The sequence below is a fragment of the Oncorhynchus mykiss genome, chromosome 18 (assembly GCF_013265735.2).
Source record: "Oncorhynchus mykiss isolate Arlee chromosome 18, USDA_OmykA_1.1, whole genome shotgun sequence".
NCBI classification, from domain to species: domain Eukaryota; kingdom Metazoa; phylum Chordata; class Actinopteri; order Salmoniformes; family Salmonidae; genus Oncorhynchus; species Oncorhynchus mykiss.
The window spans coordinates 52,314,369-52,331,859 of record NC_048582.1 but is presented as its reverse complement, the minus strand read 5'-3'; the positions used below and the strand labels follow the sequence as shown (position 1 = coordinate 52,331,859).

The 17,491-nt window shown below is 43.3% G+C and overlaps 1 protein-coding gene across 2 annotated transcripts; it reads left to right on the top strand.

Moving 5' to 3' along the window:
- The first annotated feature begins 298 nt into the window (after positions 1–298).
- LOC110496488 (wiskott-Aldrich syndrome protein family member 2-like) lies at positions 299–14,723 on the top strand. Of its 2 annotated transcripts, XM_036953083.1 has the most exons (10): positions 331–449; positions 2,500–2,548; positions 4,752–4,915; positions 5,427–5,561; positions 5,987–6,140; positions 6,260–6,377; positions 12,225–12,346; positions 12,562–12,723; positions 12,943–13,430; positions 13,518–14,723. In XM_036953083.1, the coding sequence occupies exons 3-10, from the start codon at positions 4,783–4,785 to the stop codon at positions 13,673–13,675; spliced, it is 1,470 nt and encodes a 489-aa protein (XP_036808978.1). In that variant the 5' UTR covers positions 331–449; positions 2,500–2,548; positions 4,752–4,782; the 3' UTR covers positions 13,676–14,723. The 2 variants fall into 2 exon arrangements, with proteins under 2 accessions (XP_021428095.2, XP_036808978.1); XM_021572420.2 differs by lacking the exon at positions 2,500–2,548 and having other exon boundaries at positions 299–449.
- The last annotated feature ends 2,768 nt before the right edge of the window (positions 14,724–17,491 follow it).

Below are 17,491 nucleotides of genomic sequence, written 5' to 3'. Positions count from 1 at the left end.
AGCACACTCGAACATTTCACAGATCGTACACTACACATGCCGTTGACACGGGGATGTTATAAACCGTCATAACTTCGTATTCTGCATTATAACCTTCTTATTCAATATTCACTCATAATTTCTGGAACAGGTTGCAACCCGCTTGGGCAGAATGGAATGTACGTTACGTATCTCCACCCTTCCCTACGCAAACTGGACAGATGTTTACGACTAGACTGGGTGGAGTTACCTATTGTACGTCCACATTTCCATGTCCATGCCGCTGACACAGACGGACAGTGAGAGGAACCAATCAGCGCCTGGAATGTCGAAGCCTTGTCCAATCAGAAGTTGAACAAATCTGGGACTACTCTGTGTTATCCCAAGTCTCCCCACCCTGGTTACAGTAAACCGTCATTTTTGTTTCTACTGAAAGACTCAACCAAGCAACAAGACTGATTTGGCTGACGGTAAGAGATCAGTGTTTAATTTGCGCCTTTTTCAGAAGTTACTAAATAAGAATAGGTTTTCCCGACGATTTTCGGACATAATGAGGGGCGTTTTCAACTTCACTTCCTGCTACATTGACAAGGCCGAGAGACGAAGTTTCATGTCACCTACCCTCGCCCTAATTATTGTAATGCCGTTTCTGAGCTTGAGACTTAAAAACAGCTCTCATTTAGACGAGTTTTATCATGATAAATAAATGATTTGTCAGGCACAGAGTTGGGATAGGCTTTCTTGTTTGTTGTGTCAGTGTAAAAGTGAAGTTGTTGTGACTCACCGGTGCATTCCACTGTGGCCGGGTAGTAGGGTGTTGGTAGTACAATGTTTCAATCTCCCTGCTACATAGTTTGGGCGATGGAACATCTGGGATCATCTGACTACTTTAACGTTCTGTTTGGTCAAAGGGCGTTTTTCGTGTTTACATCACATCCAACCCGTTTAAATTAACGATTAAATAGTAAACCAATGAGCTTGCCTGTCAAGTAAAATGCACTTGTAAAGCTAGTAACTTTACTCCGCTAGAAAGTTGGTTATTTTTTAAGCCAATAGAAGCGCTGCATAGTTTATAGACTCCGGAGACGGAGCAAAAAAATTCACTTTATTTTTAAAGCCGTGGATAATTCCATTAGGCTGTGGTTGTTATAAAGGGAGTTGGTGTTGACTAGAGCGATGTGGGGCTGCCCGGTGCATTACAGTATTCTGGTGCTAAAGTTGATGTAACATCTATAAATCCTTAGTCTTTCTCTGTGTACGTTGATCCTTGACCACCAGTCCACCATATTGTTTTCACTCCTCTCAGATGTGTACAGTGTACCCATTGAAGGGGCATGACCAGAATAGAACTAGGCTGTGGTTTTGGTTCTGCTTTAGTTAGCCCTGTTGTGTGTCTGAATGTACATTTTTTAAAACAGTAACGGTAGATATAAATGGAGCGTACAAAGACACATGTCTGTTCTAGACGATACCTTTCTTCTCCGTAAATTAGGGGCCATTAACGTTACATTCATTCACATTTGGCTCAGTGTAAACTTTCAATTCCAACGCTGTTTTAACGTTAAACGTCAATAATCAAACGGTTTTCGAAAGATATGCTGACATGCCTCTTATCTTTGTCAGCAAAAAATAAGCTTGCAAATAAAAACGGTATCAGTTTTGCACAGATCAATATACTGTGTGCCTCCGGTTGACCAACTACACTTCCTCCCAGTTAGTTTACACACAGGTGTTCGGAGCACTCAAGATGGCTAATTAGCAAAAATGGCAGCCTGTCTTCCGTAAACACGCGCTGTAACATGGAGATATGGCCGTGTGGAAACATTAACCCTAATCCTATAAAGGTGTATTAACCCCCCAATCTGGTAACATGGGATTTCTCAAGATTTTAATCCTCTCCGTTGTGGCATCATCACTTCCAACTGTCATTTTCTCACTACACTTTTGACGCAAATCAGCTAATACTTGTTCTTGCAACCACTAAGACAAAATATTTCAGGTTTACCAGCTTCGTATACTTCTCTACTACTCAAATCTGGAGTTTGGACAAAAAAATAATATTCGCATCAAGTTACAGCAGTTTAAGTAACCACATCAACATACATTTCTGTAACATTTTGGCAAACGTCTATTTTCACCACTACCGCAACAATAGACAAAAAGTTTGAGTTCATAGGATAATCATCTACTTCTGCTTTTCATAGCTGTGCGCGGAATTGAAATATTCCATACGGAATTTACTGCACAGCTGTTTTTGTAACTGCAATACCATGTGTTTTTCAAACGTTCCCAAACAATGGCCGTTTTGACCACTTTCGGAGTGTTTTAAAGAAGAAAAAAAAAGTTATCCTACCTAAAATCTTCCCCTACTTCTTTGTTTAGTAGTCGGTTTTTAAATCGGGGCTACCAATCTCGATCGAGATGCTTGTATACAACTTTTTGATATCTGTTATACTTTTTCCGTTATTCACTTTCTTGTCCTCTTTTTCTCCTCCACCCGCTTTCATTGGATTTCTCAAGATTCCAAAGTTCCCAATTGTGACATCATCACTTCCAACTGACATTCTCTGTAAGTGAAATCATGCAGCTTTTGACACAAATCAGCTAGTAACTCCACTTTGCAACCACGTAGACAAAATATTTCAAGTTTACCAGCTTTGTCTACTTCTCTGCTACTCGAATCTGGCGTGTGGACTAAACATAACATTCGGATCAATTTACAGCAGTTTAAGTAACGGCATCAACAACATTTTCTGTAACATTTTTGCAAACAACGTCCGTTTTGACCACTACCGCAATAAGTTAGACAAAAATATATAGTATATGGGATATTCATCTACTACTCTGCTATTCATAGCTGTGAGCAGAATCATTCAAGGGGTTTTCTTTATTTTTAATATTTTCTACATTGTAGAATAATAGTGAAAACATAAAAACTATGAATTAACACATATGGAATCACGTAGTAACCAAAAAATTGTTAAACAAATCAAAATACAGTTCATATTTTAGAATCTTCGAAGTAGTCACCCTTTGCCTTGATGACAGCTTTGCACACTCTTGACATTCTCTCAACCAGCTTCACCTGGAATGCTTTTCCAACAGTCTTGAAGGAGTTCCCACATATGCTGAGCACATGTTGGCTGCTTTTCCTTCACTCTGCGGTCCAACTCATCTCAAATTGGTTGATGTCGGGTGATTGTGGAGGCCAGGTCATCTGATGCAGCACTCCATCACTCTCCTTCTTGGTAAAATAGCCCTTCCACAGCCTGGAGGTGTGTTGGGTCATTGTCCTGTTGAAAAACAAATGATATTCCCACTAAGCGCAAATCAGATTGGATGGTGAATTGCTGCATAATGCTGTAGTAGCCATGCAGTTTAAGTGTGGCTTCAATTGTAAATAAATCACCAACAGTGCCACCAGCAAAGCACCATCACACCTCCTCCTCCATGCTTCACGGTGGGAACCACACATGTGGGGATTATCCATTCACATACTCTGCGTCTCACAAAGACACAGAGGTTGTGGAACCAAAAATCTCAAATTTGGACTCAACAGACCAAAGGACAGATTTCCATGGGTCTAATGTCCATTGTTCGTGTTTATCGGCCCAAGTAAGTCGACCATGAAGGCCTGATTCTCGCAGTCTCCTCCGAACAGTTGATTTTGAGATGTGTCTGCATTTATTTGGGCTGCAATCTGAGGCTGGTAACTGTAATGAACGTATCGTCTGCAGCAGAGGTAACTCTGGGTATTCCTTTGCTGTGGCGGTCCTCATGAGAGCCAGTTTAGTCATAGCACTTGATGGTTTTTGTGACTGCACTTGAAGAAACTTTCAAAGTTCTTGACATTTTCCGGATTGACTGACCTAATGATGGACTGTCGTTTCTCTTTGCGTATTTGAGCTGTTCTTGCCATAGTATGGACTTGGTCTTTTACCAAATAGGGCTATCTTCTGTATACCACCCCTACCTTGGGGGGTGTATACTTACTCAAATACTTATTTTCCACCATAATTTGCTAATAAATTCATTAAAAATCCTACAATGTGATTTTCATTTTGTCTGTCATAGTTGAAGTGTACCTATGATGAAAATTACAGGCCTATCATCTTTTTAAGTAGGAGAACTTGCACAATTGGTGGCTGACTAAATACTTTTTTGCTCCACTGTATAAGTTATACCAGAGAAGCTGTAGTAACAAAAACAATGTAAAGCATTTATTACAACATAACAAAGATTAAAAATTAATTTGTGAAATGGCTTTTTCTGACATGTTGTGGTTGCATGAGGCTTGGAGCTCACGGAATCAGGCTATTAAGCAAACACTCAAACAGGTAACAGAAGCAGGATCTGTCTTATTTCTGTAGATATATATGAATGATTTATAAAGTCAGGCACATTTAAGTTAGACTATTGATTATAGGACTATTTAAGTTAGTTTCCTCTCTTCACTTTTAGACAATTAAGGGAAGGGCTGTTTTCTCATCTCCTCACTCCTCTGCTGCCTCTTCCACATTGTTCTCAACACCAATATGCTGGTTAACTTTGCTATTATGCACATAGCTACATGGTCTAGGGAAAGGCTCTAACCAATTCAACAGCGCACTGATGTTTCAGAACCACAGACAGGGACCGTGATCCAACGCAGAAGAAAGCGCATTTGTTATAAAATAATCTAATTTTTTTGTGTGTTGCACCATTGTTCTTACATAATATAACCAAGTAGAGTGATGGACCTTTCTCACACGCTGCCCCCCCCCCCCCTCCAGGGAAGCCCCCCGCTATCCCTCCCGTCCCAGAATGCCATTGGTGACGAGGAACATCGAGCCTCGCTATGTGTGCCGCCAGACGATCCCCAACACCATCCGCAGCGAGCTGGAGTGTGTCACCAACATTAGCCTTGCCAACATCATACGCCAGCTAGGCAGCCTCAGTAAGTTACTAACTCTATGTGTTGAGTGAGTTTATACCTAGGGAAGTGCTACATGCAAAACAGTGCAGTGTATTGTAATATGAGATTGTGTGTGTGTAAATTGCAAGTATGTATCTTGTGATATGTAATCATGTGTATATACACTGAGTGTACAAAATATTAACACCTTCATAATATTGAGTTGCAGCTCCCCCTTTTGCCCTCAGAACAGCCTCACCTACTACCATACCCCGTTCAAAGGCACTTTAATGTTTTGTCTTGCCCATTCACCCTCTGAATGGCACACACACACACACAATCCATGTCTCAATTGTCTCGAGGCTTAAAAACCCTTCTTTAACCTGTCTCCTCCCCTTCATCTACACTGATTGAAGTGGATTTAACATCAATAAGGGATCATAGCTTTCACCTGGATTCACCTGGTCAATCTGTCATGGAAAGAGCAGGTGTTCATAATGTTTTGTACACTCAGTGAATTTAGGCCATAATATACATTTGTTTGTGTGTGTAGGTAAGTATGCAGAGGACGTGTTTGGAGAGCTGTTTGTGCAGGCGGGGGTGTTTGCTGTCCGGGTGAACACACTGGGAGAGAGAGTGGACCGTCTACAGGTCAAAGTCACCCAGCTCGACCCTAAAGAGGAGGAGGGTAAGAGACTGACTGACATTATATATGATGGGGTGATTTCCCGCATGCTGATTAAGCCTATTAGATTTAAAAGCAATTTAAATGGAGAATCTTCATTGAACATGATCTTTAGTTCATAACTAGGCTCAACCTGTGTCTGGGAAAACCGCTGTATGTTACAAGCAAACAGTGCCATGTATTTAGTATTCAAAGTGAGAATTCAGTGGATTTTAAGTATAATGTAATGCAACACATACTGGCACATACTGTAAAGCCTTTGTCCCAAACAAACAGAATACTAACCCTAACTGTCTCTCTCTCTTTCTCGCTCCTTCTCTCCAACCTCCATCTCTCTCTCTCTCTCTCTCTCCACATCGCTCTATCTCTCTCTCTCCATATCTCTGTCTCTTTCTCACCATATCGATCTCTCTCCATCTCTCGCTCAGTCTCTCTGCAGGCCATCACCCAGAAGAAAGCGTTTCATAGTAATCTGACTCAGGACCAGCAGTTATTCTGTAGACCCTCTCTACCGCTGCCTGTACAGGAGACCTATCTGACCTGCAACCCACCTCCACCACTCAACAACCTCAGCCAGTACAGGTACACACACACACACACACACACACACACACACACACACACACACACACACACACACACACACACACACACACACACACACACACATTGATATTGTTTGTTGTTGTTGTCATGTCTAGGGATGATGGTAAGGATGCTCTGAAGTTCTACACAGATCCCTCCTACTTCTTTGATCTGTGGAAGGAGAAGATGCTGCAGGACACGAAGGACATCATGAAGGAGAGACGCAAACACAGGGTAAACACAGGGTAACGGGTAACACACACAAAGTAAAATGGCGCTGCAGAGGATAGCAGCCGTTTTACGGGCTCCTGACCAATTCTTATATATATACATATATATATAAAAATTGTACATCATGTCTCCTCCATCATTTCATCAGAACGGGGATCACTAACCTTGATTTGGATGACAATTTCTACTTTAACGAATCGGCAGCTCTGGTCATTCTGCTTACTCCTGACCAGGCCTTAATCCCCGGGACTCGAAAGAGGAAGCGATGGTGCAAGAGAGGTAGAAGAGACTACGTTGATGAGACTACGATGGCGAGCAAATAAAACGCCTCTACCCTCCGTTCTATTGGCGAACGTACAGTCACATGATTAAAAAACTGGACGAGCTCCGTTGGAGAATATCCTATCAACGGGACCTGAGGAACTGTAATATTCTATGTTTCTCGGAGTCGTGGCTGAACAAGGACGCTGTTTTTTTCAATCCATTGTCTAGACCAGTAGCCTCGGTGAAGACGAAGAGGGGACCGGTGTGTCTCTTTATTAACAACATCTGGTGCGCAATCTTTAATGTTAAAGTAGTCTTGAGTTTTTATCGCCTGTGTTAGAATACCTGATGATAAACTGCAGACCATACTATTTACCAAGAGAGAGTTTTCATCTATATTTTTTGTAGCTGTCTATTTACCATCACAAACTGATGCGGTCACTAAGACCATACTCATCAAGCTGTACAGGGCCATAAGCAAACAAGAAAATGCACATCCATAGTCAGCGCTTCTCGTGGCTGGTGATTTTAATGCAGGGAAACTGAAATCCGTTTTACCAGCATGTCACCTGTGCAACTACAGGCAACAAAACTCTAGAACACCTTTACTCCACACACAAACACATACGAGGCTCTCTCTCACCCTCCCTTTGGAAAATCTGACCATAACTCTATTCTCCTGATTCCTGCTTACAAGCAAAAACTCAAACAGGAAGTACCAGTGACACGCTCAATATCGAAATGGTCCGATGAAGCGGAAGCTAAGCTACAAGACTGTTTTGCTAGCACAGACTGGAATATGTTCTGTGATTCATCCGATGACATTGATGAGTTTACCACATCAATCACCAGCGTCATTAATGAAGTGCATCAACGTCGTCCCCACAGTGACCGTACGTACATATCCCAACCAGAAACCATGGATTACAGGCAACATCTGTACTGAGCTAAAGGCTAGAGCTGCAGCTTTCAAGGAGCGGAACACTAATCTGGACACTTCTAAGAAATTCCGCTAAGGATTTTAGGCAAAGCGTCAATACAGGACTAAGATCGAATCCTACTACGCCGGCTCTGACACTCGTTGGATGTGGCAGGGCTTACAAACTATCCTGGATTACAAAGGAAAACCCAGCTGCTCAGTGACGCAAGCCTACCAGACGAGTTCAATGCCTTCTATGCTCGCGTCTAGGCAAGCAATACTGAATCCTGCAACCAGCTGTTCCGGACAACTGTGTGATGTCGTTTTCCGTAGCCGTTGTGAATAACACCTTTAAACGGGTTAACATTCACAAGGTTGTAGGACCAGAGGGACTACCAGGACACATATTCGGAGCATGCGCTGACCAGCTGTTAAGTGTCTTCACTGACATTTTCAACCTCTCCCTGACTCAAGTAGACCCAAGAACACCAAAGTAGCCTGTCTATTGGCACATAGCACTCACATCTGTAACCATGAAACACTTTGAAAGGGTGGTTGTTGCTTACATCAACACCATCATCCTAGACATCCTGGACCCACTCAAATTCGCCCCAACATTACAATTACATTTTAGGTATTTAGCAGATGCTTTTGTCCAGAGCGTCTCGCTTAAGGGCACTGGCTGATTTGTCACCTAATCAGCTTGGGGATTCGAACCTGCAACCTTTCGGTTATTTCACCTATTTGAGAATGCTGTTAATTGAATACAGCTCAGCGTTCAACACCGTAGTGCCCTCCAAGCTCATCATTAAGCTCAGGATCCTGAGGCTGAACACCTGCAACTGAATCCTGGACTTCTTGACTGGCCGCCCCCAGGTGGTGAGAGTAGGAAACAGCACATCTGCCACGCTGTTGAACACGGGGGCCCCTCAGGGGTGCGTGCTTAAGGCTTCAGAATGCTTCATTTCGGGTGGCTTGAACACGTGTGCTTGCATACTCCCATAAAATACCTTCGCTTGAAAAACAAGAAAAAAACAGCAGTAGTACTGTTTGTCCGTTTTGAGACGCTGTATACACAAAATAGTCCAAATTAATCTTAGTCAATTTAAGAAATTTGTTATTAATTTTGACAGTTTTTGCCAAGGAGATCTTAGTCGTGGAATTTTACATCTAAGTAAGATGTTTTGGTGCAGTGTTTCTCAATGAAAAAATGTGCATGAAAACGAGTCATCTCTCGTTGATTAAGACTATATTGAAGAATCCCTACTGTTGACCAATCATCGACAAAGGAGCGTAGACTTTGGCTACTGACTTTGGCTTGCCCCAATAATTTTTTGGGGTGTGCCGGAACAGCCGAAAGAAAAACCTAGCCGAAGACCAAAACAAACCAAAAACGGCACAAAATGTTGTTTGTCTCTTCAGAACTGTTTTGGCTGAGAAGCATGCAGACGCCTTGTGTCCCCTCCTGTACTCCCTGTTCACCCACGACTGCGCTGCCACGCACGACTCCAACACAATTACATTTGCTGACGACACGACTGGTAGGCCTGATCACCGACAATGATGAGACCACCTATAGAGAGGAGGTCAGTGATTTGGCAGTGTGGCGCAAGGACAACAACCTCTCTGTCAATGTCAGCAAGACAAAGGAGCTGATCATGGACTACAGCAAAACTGAGGACTGAGCACGCCCCCATTTACATTAGTTGAGCGGGTCGAGAGAATCAAGTACCTCTATGTCCACATCACTATGGAATTAACATGGTCCACACACACCAACACAGTCGTGAAGAAGACACGGTAACGGTAAAGGTTTGGCATGGGCCCTCAGATCCTCAAAAAGGATGCTCCATTGAGAGCTGCTCCATTGAGAGCTGCTCCATTGAGAGCTGCTCCATTGAGAGCTTCTTGACTGGCTGCATCACAGCTTAGTTTGGCAACTGCTTGGCATCTGACAGCAAGGCGCTACAGAGGGTAGTGGACACGGCCCAGTACATCACTGGGGCCGTGCTCCCTGCCATCCAGGACCTCTATATCAGGCAGTGTGAAAGGAAGGCCCTAAAAATTGTCAAAGACTCCAGGCACCCAAGTCATAGACTGTTTCTCTGCTACCGCACGGTAAGCAGTAAGGATGCACCAAGTCTGGAACCAACAGAACCCTGAACCCCAAGCCATAAGGCTGATAACCAAATAGCTACCCAGGCTGAATATTGATCTACATTGACTAACTCTTTTGACTCATCACATACCCCGCTGCTGTTGTTTATCTATTCTGTTGCCTAGTAACTTCACCCCTACCTACACTGAGTGTACAAAACATGTTATTTCCATGACAAAGACTGACTAGGTGAATCCAGGTGAAATGTATGATCCCTTATTGATGTCACCTGTTGAATCCACTTCAATCAGTGTAGATGAAGGGGAGGAGACTGGTTAAAGAAGTATTTTTAAGCCTTGAGACAATTGAGACATGGGTTGTGTTGGTGTGCCATTCAAAGGGTGAATGGGCAAGACAAAAGATTGAACTGCCTTTGAAAGGGGTTTGCTAGTAGGGGCCAGGCGCTCCGGTTTGAATGTGTCAAGAATTGCAATGCGGCTGGCTTTTTCATGCTCAACAGTTTCCTGTGCGTAGCAAGAATTGTCCACTATCCAAAGGACATCCAGCCAACTTGACACAACTGTGGGAAGCATTGGAGTCAACATGGGCCAGCATCCCTGTGGAATGCTTTCGACACCTTGTGGAGTCGTGCCTTTTTCCCCATCAATCTACATCCAATACCCCATAATGACAAAGCGAAAACAGGTTTTTATACATTTTTGCACATTTATAAAAAATGAACATACCTTATTTACAGAAGTATTCAGACCCTTTGCTATGAGACTCGACATTTTAGTTCAGGTGCATCCTGTTTCCATTGATCATCCTTGACGTTTCTACAACTTGATTGGAGTCCACCTGTGGTAAATTCAATTGATTGGACATGATTTGGAAAGGCACACACCTGTCTATATAAGGTCCCACAGTTAGCAGTGCATGTCAGAGCAAAAACCAAGCCATGAGGTCGAAGGAATTCTCCGTAGAGCTCCGAGACAGGATTGTGTCGAGGCACAGATCTGGGGAAATGTACCAAAACATTTCTGCAGCATTGAAGGTCCCCAAGAACACAGTGGCCTCCAAGAACACAGTGGCCTCCATCATTCTTAAATCGAAGACGTTTGAAATCACCAATACTCTTCCTAGGGCTGGCCGCCCGGCCAAACTGAGAAATTGGGGGTGAAGGGCCTTGTTCGGGGAGGTGACCAAGAACCCGAGGGTCACTCTGACAGAGTTCCTCTGTGGAGATGGGAGAACCTTCTAGAAGGACAACCATCTGTGCAGCACTCCACCAATCAGGCCTTTATGGTAGAGTGGCCAGATGGAAACCACTCCTCAGTAAATGCACATGACAGCCCACTTTGAGTTTGCCAAAAGGCACCTAAAGGACTCTCAGACCATGAGAAACAAGATTCTCTGGTCTGATGAAACCAAGATTTAACTCTGGCCTGAATGCCAAGCGTCTCATCTGAAGGCACTATCTCTACGGGGGAAGCATGGTGGTGACAGCATCATGCTGTGGTGAGTTTTTCAGCGGCAGGGACTGAGAGACTAGTCAGGCTTGAGGGAAACATGAATGGAGCAAAGTACAGAGAGATCCTTGATGGAATCCTGCTCCAGAGCGTTCAGGACATGAGACTGGGTTGAAGCTTCACCTTCCAACAGGACAATGACCCGAAGCACACAGCCAAGTCTCTGAACGTCCTTGAGTGGTCCAGCCAGAGCCCGGATTTGAACCCGATCGAACATCTCTGGAGAGACCTGAAAATAGCTGTGCAGCGACGCTACCCATCCAACCTGACAGAACTTGAGAGGATCTGCAGAGAAGAATGGGAGAAACTCCCCAAATACAGGTGTGCCAAGCTTGTGGCATCATACCCAAGAAGATTGGAGGCTGTAATTGCTGCCAAATGTGTATCAACAAAGTACTGAGCAAAGGGTCTGAATACTTAAGTAAATGTAATATTTCATATTTTTTCTTTATAAATTTGCAAACGTTTCTAAAAACATGTGTTTGCTTTGTCATCATGGCTATTGTGTGAAGGTTGATGAGGAATTTTTTTTTTTAATCCATTTCAGAATAAGGCTCTAACATAACAAAATGTGGAGAAAGGGAAGGGGTCTGAATACTTTCCGAATGCACTGTACAAATCTAACTCAATTGCCCGTACCCCTGCACATCGGCTGGGTACTGGTACCCCGTGTATATAGCCAAGTTATTGTTACTCAGTGTATTTATTCCTTGTGTTATTATTTTTCTATTATGTTTCTATGTTTATCTCTGCATTGTGGGGAAGGGCCCGTAAGTAAGCATTTCACTGTTAGTCTACACCTGTTAGTTTACACGCTCACACACGTCCTTCAATGAGACAGTGGAGTTTGTTTTCGGCCTGTTGAGAAATGCATCCCATCTTCTGCTTAAACAAAACAAGGAAGTGCACTTATAGCGCTGTTAAATGCCTTTTCCTGTTTCTCTTCTCTTTCCCTCTGTCTTTCTCTCTCACTCCTCTCATCTCTCCCTCCTTCCCTCTCTCTTTGTCACCCCCCTCACTTTGTCTCTCTGTCTGAGTAGAAGGAGAAGAAGGACAATCAGAATATGCGGACTCTGAATCCCAGGAAGATCAAAACCAGGAAGGATGAGTGGGAACGGCTAAAGATGGGAGAGGAGTTTGTGGTGCCCAAGAATGACATGGGGTGAGAGATGAGAGAGAATGAGAACAGGGCGAGAGATGAGGATAAAGAGGATGGGGCGAGAATGTATGAAGTGGAATGAGGGGAAAGAGAATATGCGGGAGGGAGATTGTGAGTGTATCAGGGAGAGTGATGTCCTATAGAATGATTTTAAACTGTTTAATTGTGTTGTTATTGATGACAATATTCACTCTTTTTTTTGTGCATCTTGTGTGTAGAGAATCTCTTGAGGGTCTGAATGGCAGTATTGGTTCAGGAGAAGGCTGTTACTCCCCTGATGGTTTGGACCAGAGTACTGGGTCGTACGCCTTCGATCCTGGCTCCCCCCTCCCTCCCCCCGCCCCGGACGACTTCCTGCCCCCTCCACCCCCAGACATGGCGTAAGTAATGGAGATGGAGTGGAGTAGTGTATGCACATTTAAATTGTGCATATACTGTAGTTTGTACACATATTTTATGCTAATTTAGCATTTTTGGCATTAGTGTTTACTCTCCAGTCAACACCCTTCATCTCAAGTGGACAAAATCGTTTGGAGACAGTTGTGTTTGGAGAATCCGTGTGCTGACCTTTAATTCTTCCCCTGCTCTCTCATTGGCAGGTATCATGACGGACAGTACGGAGCATCAACCCAAAAGCGCACCAGCGTTCTTAGCCCCACACACCCCCCTCCAGCCCCTCCCATGCCCTCTACTGCTCCCATTGGCACACGGCCCAACCTAGCCCCTCCTCCTGCACCACCTCCTCCTCCCCCCTCCCCTGGCTTCGGAATCCCTCCCCCTCCCCCCTCTGGATTTGACTCTTCCCCTCCCACTCCCCCCTCTTCCTCCGCCTATCCCTCCCCCCCTGCCCCACCTCCTCCTTCCTATCAGGCCTCCATCTCTCCGCCTCCTCCCCCCTCTCTCCCCCAGGGTGGTGGCGCACCTCCTCCTCCTCCTCCCCCGCCTCCCCCAGGCCCCCCTCCTCCCACTTCTGGCCCTCCTCCCCCCTCCTTCTCCATTGAGGCTCCCCCTCCTCTTAAATCCACCCAAGCTCAGCCAGAAGCCCCCGCTGACGCTCACAGTGACCTCCTGTCGGCTATCCGGCAAGGTACGACACACATACACACAGACAGACCGATACGAACACACATAAACACACACCCTAATCCCCCATCTCTCCCTTTCTCTCTGGCAGGTTTTAACCTACGTAAGGTGGAGGAACAGAAAGAGCAGGAGAAAAAGGATAACTACGGCAACGATGTGGCGGCCATCTTGTCTCGCCGTATTGCTGTGGAGTGCAGCGACAGCGAGGACGACTCCTCAGAGTTGGGAGATGACGATTGGTCCGAATGAGACCTTCATCACCTCCACCCTCATGGTCTTCCTCGGTCCTCGTCAGAGAGAATGCATCATATCCTTATCCCATTACTTCTTTATAATCTATGATTTAAGGAGTAGAGGTCCAAAGATAAGTGTGTGTCTGTGTGTGTGTCACTACTACACTCTTCCTCAGTATTCCCCACTCCTGTCTAAGCCAATCACATTCCCTGTATGTTGTATGTAGAACTGAACTGAGAAGCCAATGATTTAATTATGAGAACAGTCCAAATATCAAAAAGCCAATTATTAATATAAGGGGCACAGGGCCAAAGGTAATGATAATTATACCCTCATAGGCTACACACAGATATCAACAAACATACAGTATACCGTACAGATATTGATTCTTACATGCATACACAGACAGTACAATTATGGTATGATTGATGAACTGTATTAATATTTTACTTTAAGATAATTATAAGATGTGTTAAATAATACCAAGAGCACAAAGAAAGGTTTTTATTGCTGTTTTCTTTCTTTTTTACCTGTCTTTTTCTCTCTGTGGTTGGCATGGTTACCTGGGCGACAGAGTGTCTCATTCACAGATGGGGGGGGGGGGGGGGGGGGGGGGTCTGAATCGTATCTAAAATGTCTGTACTGTTCTGAGTCAGCCCTAGCTGAAAACTGAAACCATGCTGCCCCCTATCAGTCAAAACATTATCTGACCAATCGGCGATCCCTCTCTTTCCCTAGTCCCGCCCCTCCATAAGTGCCTTTGCTTTCATGTTTATGTGTGAGGAGGATAAAGTTAACCTTAGACACTGATCTAAGGTCAGTTTTCTGTTTCTTTCCCATCATAACCATAGGATTGGAGGAAAGGTACCTGATCCTAGATCTGTGCCTAAGAGACAACTTGATCCTCTTCTGTTTAAGTGCCTTCTGTTTGTTTTAAAGCCAAAGTGTAATGCCACAATCAGACCTGAGCATGTTAATATCCAACCACCTGTTTCTGCTTGTCCTGTCTTTCTCAACTTTATCAGTGACGATTATTACAATAATAAAGATACAATGAACTATACTGCTGTTTCAAGTGCATTTGTGTGCTGTGTAAATTATGTATATGGATGAGTTCCAGAACGACTAGCTATGGTGCCTGCACAGTTGCCCCTCCCTCCCTCGCATGCTGCCTGCGCATCCTGGCACAGCTTAAGAGATCCCTGTTTTTCTACAGTCAAAAGACTAGAATATCCACCATGCTGTTGAAAACCAACGCATACATTATTGCAGTTGTTTAACATGGTGGTAAACCTATTCCTATAGTCTCAAAAATGACTAAATATTTTGTTTCATGTAATGATGTTTATTTTTGTTTTATACAACGGGTTTGTCTAATCCTGAATGCTGATTAGTTAAAAGCTCATTCCAGCAAGTATTTATTCCACCACAGGCTAAACGTATGAAGTTAAAGGGAAATGGAAACACTAGGATTTAGAATGCCAGCTAACTGTTACTGTAAATCGCTGTATTGGCATTGTTGCGTCACTGGCAGGAGAGACAATTTTGGAACTCTCAAAAATGGCTGAAATTACCGAGTAGCTCCGAGACTGCGAATGAGTTTATTACAGATGATGAAATAATGTTAGTTAGGGAGACGATACACCTACTGAACTGTTCATGTTTGAGCCGATTGTTGCCTCAGATCAAAGAGTTTGTTCTCGTAGCAGTAACAACACAGGCATGCCGCCTGAAACACCTCAGCTAGAGGGTCGACGTAGCCAAACACAAACTGGTGTGAGTGTGGATTCTGCCAGATAATGGCAAGAGAGTATGATTATTTATACAGTATGTTAGTGTTGCTTCACAGTTACCGTTGTACCATAAGGTGTTTTTTTTTTTTTTTTTTATCTAATTTTACTGCTTGCATCAGTTACTTGATGTGGAATAGAGTTCCATGTAGTCATGGCTCTATGTAGTACTGCATGCCTCCCATAGTCTGTTCTGGACTTGGGGACTGTGAAGAGACCTGTTGTGGCATGTCTTGTGGGGTATGCATGGGTGATGTCAGGGAAATTCTAGAGGAACAGAGACTAAATTCTTCCAACAACAGCTTTATTATAAGATTTGCAAAAATGAAGCAATCAGCATCACCAAGAATGGTTCAGAGTTTAAAGCTTAACAAACATAGCCAGGTCTCTGCTTTGATAGATACAACCCCTTTCTGTATACGTGGCAGTCAGCAGATAGTGTGTAAAAGGTCATTAGTTGTCTGCAGACTTTCAGAAAGACGGTTGAGCCCTCATGCTAACTGCATTCACAACAACAAACACTATATTGTACTCCTTTCTGCAAGGTTCCATACATGTGACTTTCTGTAGATAGTAAACCCACAGGATTTCACATGCTGCGGTTGCACCCAAACGTCTCTTAGCTAGCTGTAAGCCCCATTTTATGACTAAGTCACACCAAGAGAAGTTTGGATCAGGTTAGAAAAACACTAGCATATAACAAGAGACTATTCTTTAAGCAGTAAAACATGGGATAGCATGACTAATTATGTAATTTTCCACGACATTTCCTCCCTTTTGAGACTAAGTCTCAACCTAATATAAAATTACTTACAAGCGTTTTCATTAAACAAGCTTTAAACATGAGGAAAAATAGGAAAAGGAAAGACTTCTTATACTTAGTACTTTACAAAACATTACAATTTGTAAATTACCTCCATGGTCATTGAGTTTCAAATGTTCACATAGTGCAAGAAAGGGGGAAAGGAACATATGAATATAAACATTGGTACATACTTTATCACCACACACAAGGCAATAGCTTCGTTGAGACTGTCCATATGCCAAAGGGTCACCATGACGGTAGGCGCTTAACTCTACCTTGGGAGCATTATTTACAGAACCTCCACCGTGAGCATGGCCTATGGTCATGCTGCACCATTACCTCAATGTTTTTCCTTGGTGTTAGGGATCATCATCGTCTTCATCAGACATGTAATCAGACATAGGAAATAAATCAGGTAAACAGGGTTCTGAGGCGTCTCCTTCAGGGGTCAGTAATGGTATGGCAAGAATAGTCTCAACGGCTTTGCTGCACAATTTCTTAACACAAGTTATAATAAGCATTATTGTAAAAAATATAACTAAGCCATAAATCAACCAATGAAATATTGTAGCTCCCATAACATCCAATAATGACTAAACCCATCCAAATTGATTCCAATCGTTGTCTGGTTGGTGTTCATTAGTCAAGTTCAGTCAAGTTACCCTCACCCCGGGGTATGAATGTACAGCAATGGTCACCTATCATTTTGCACACTCCTCCCTCCCATGCTAGCAACATGTCAAGCGCTACCCTATTCTGTATAGCCATGAGGCGAGCGGCATACAATTCCGGTCTTATTATCGAAAATCCTGAAGTGGTTAAATTTACCAAAGATTCTAAATGATATCCTAATCGATCTAAAACATGGGCATTTTTTCAATGCCCCGTACCAAGGAATTAACCCGCTGCAACTTTTTAAGTTTCAAGGATTGTGGTGACTCGATTGGAATGTCATTTAATTGTGAAATGCTCCTTCTAATACATCTTAATCTGGTTAGAAAAAACTAGCATATAACAAGAGACTATTCTTTAATAAGCAGTAAAACACAGGATAGCATGACTAATTATGTAATTTTCCATGACAGTGTCCGAGCTGTGCGCCAGTAGTTGAAATTGACAGGTCGGTGCATTCAACATGTCATAAATACAAGTAGTGATGAAGTTAATCTCTCCACTTTGAGCCAAGAGAGATTGACATGCATATTATTAATATTAGCTCTCTGTGTACATCCAAGG

Coding starts and splice junctions, on each gene's coding strand:
- LOC110496488 (XM_021572420.2), top strand. CDS start 4,783: ATGCCATTGGTGACGAGGAACATCGAGCCTCGCTATGTGTGCCGCCAG. Junction 5,562..5,986: donor CGACCCTAAAGAGGAGGAGG/GTAAGAGACTGA, acceptor TCTCTCGCTCAG/TCTCTCTGCAGGCCATCACC. Junction 13,431..13,517: donor CCTGTCGGCTATCCGGCAAG/GTACGACACACA, acceptor TCTCTCTGGCAG/GTTTTAACCTACGTAAGGTG.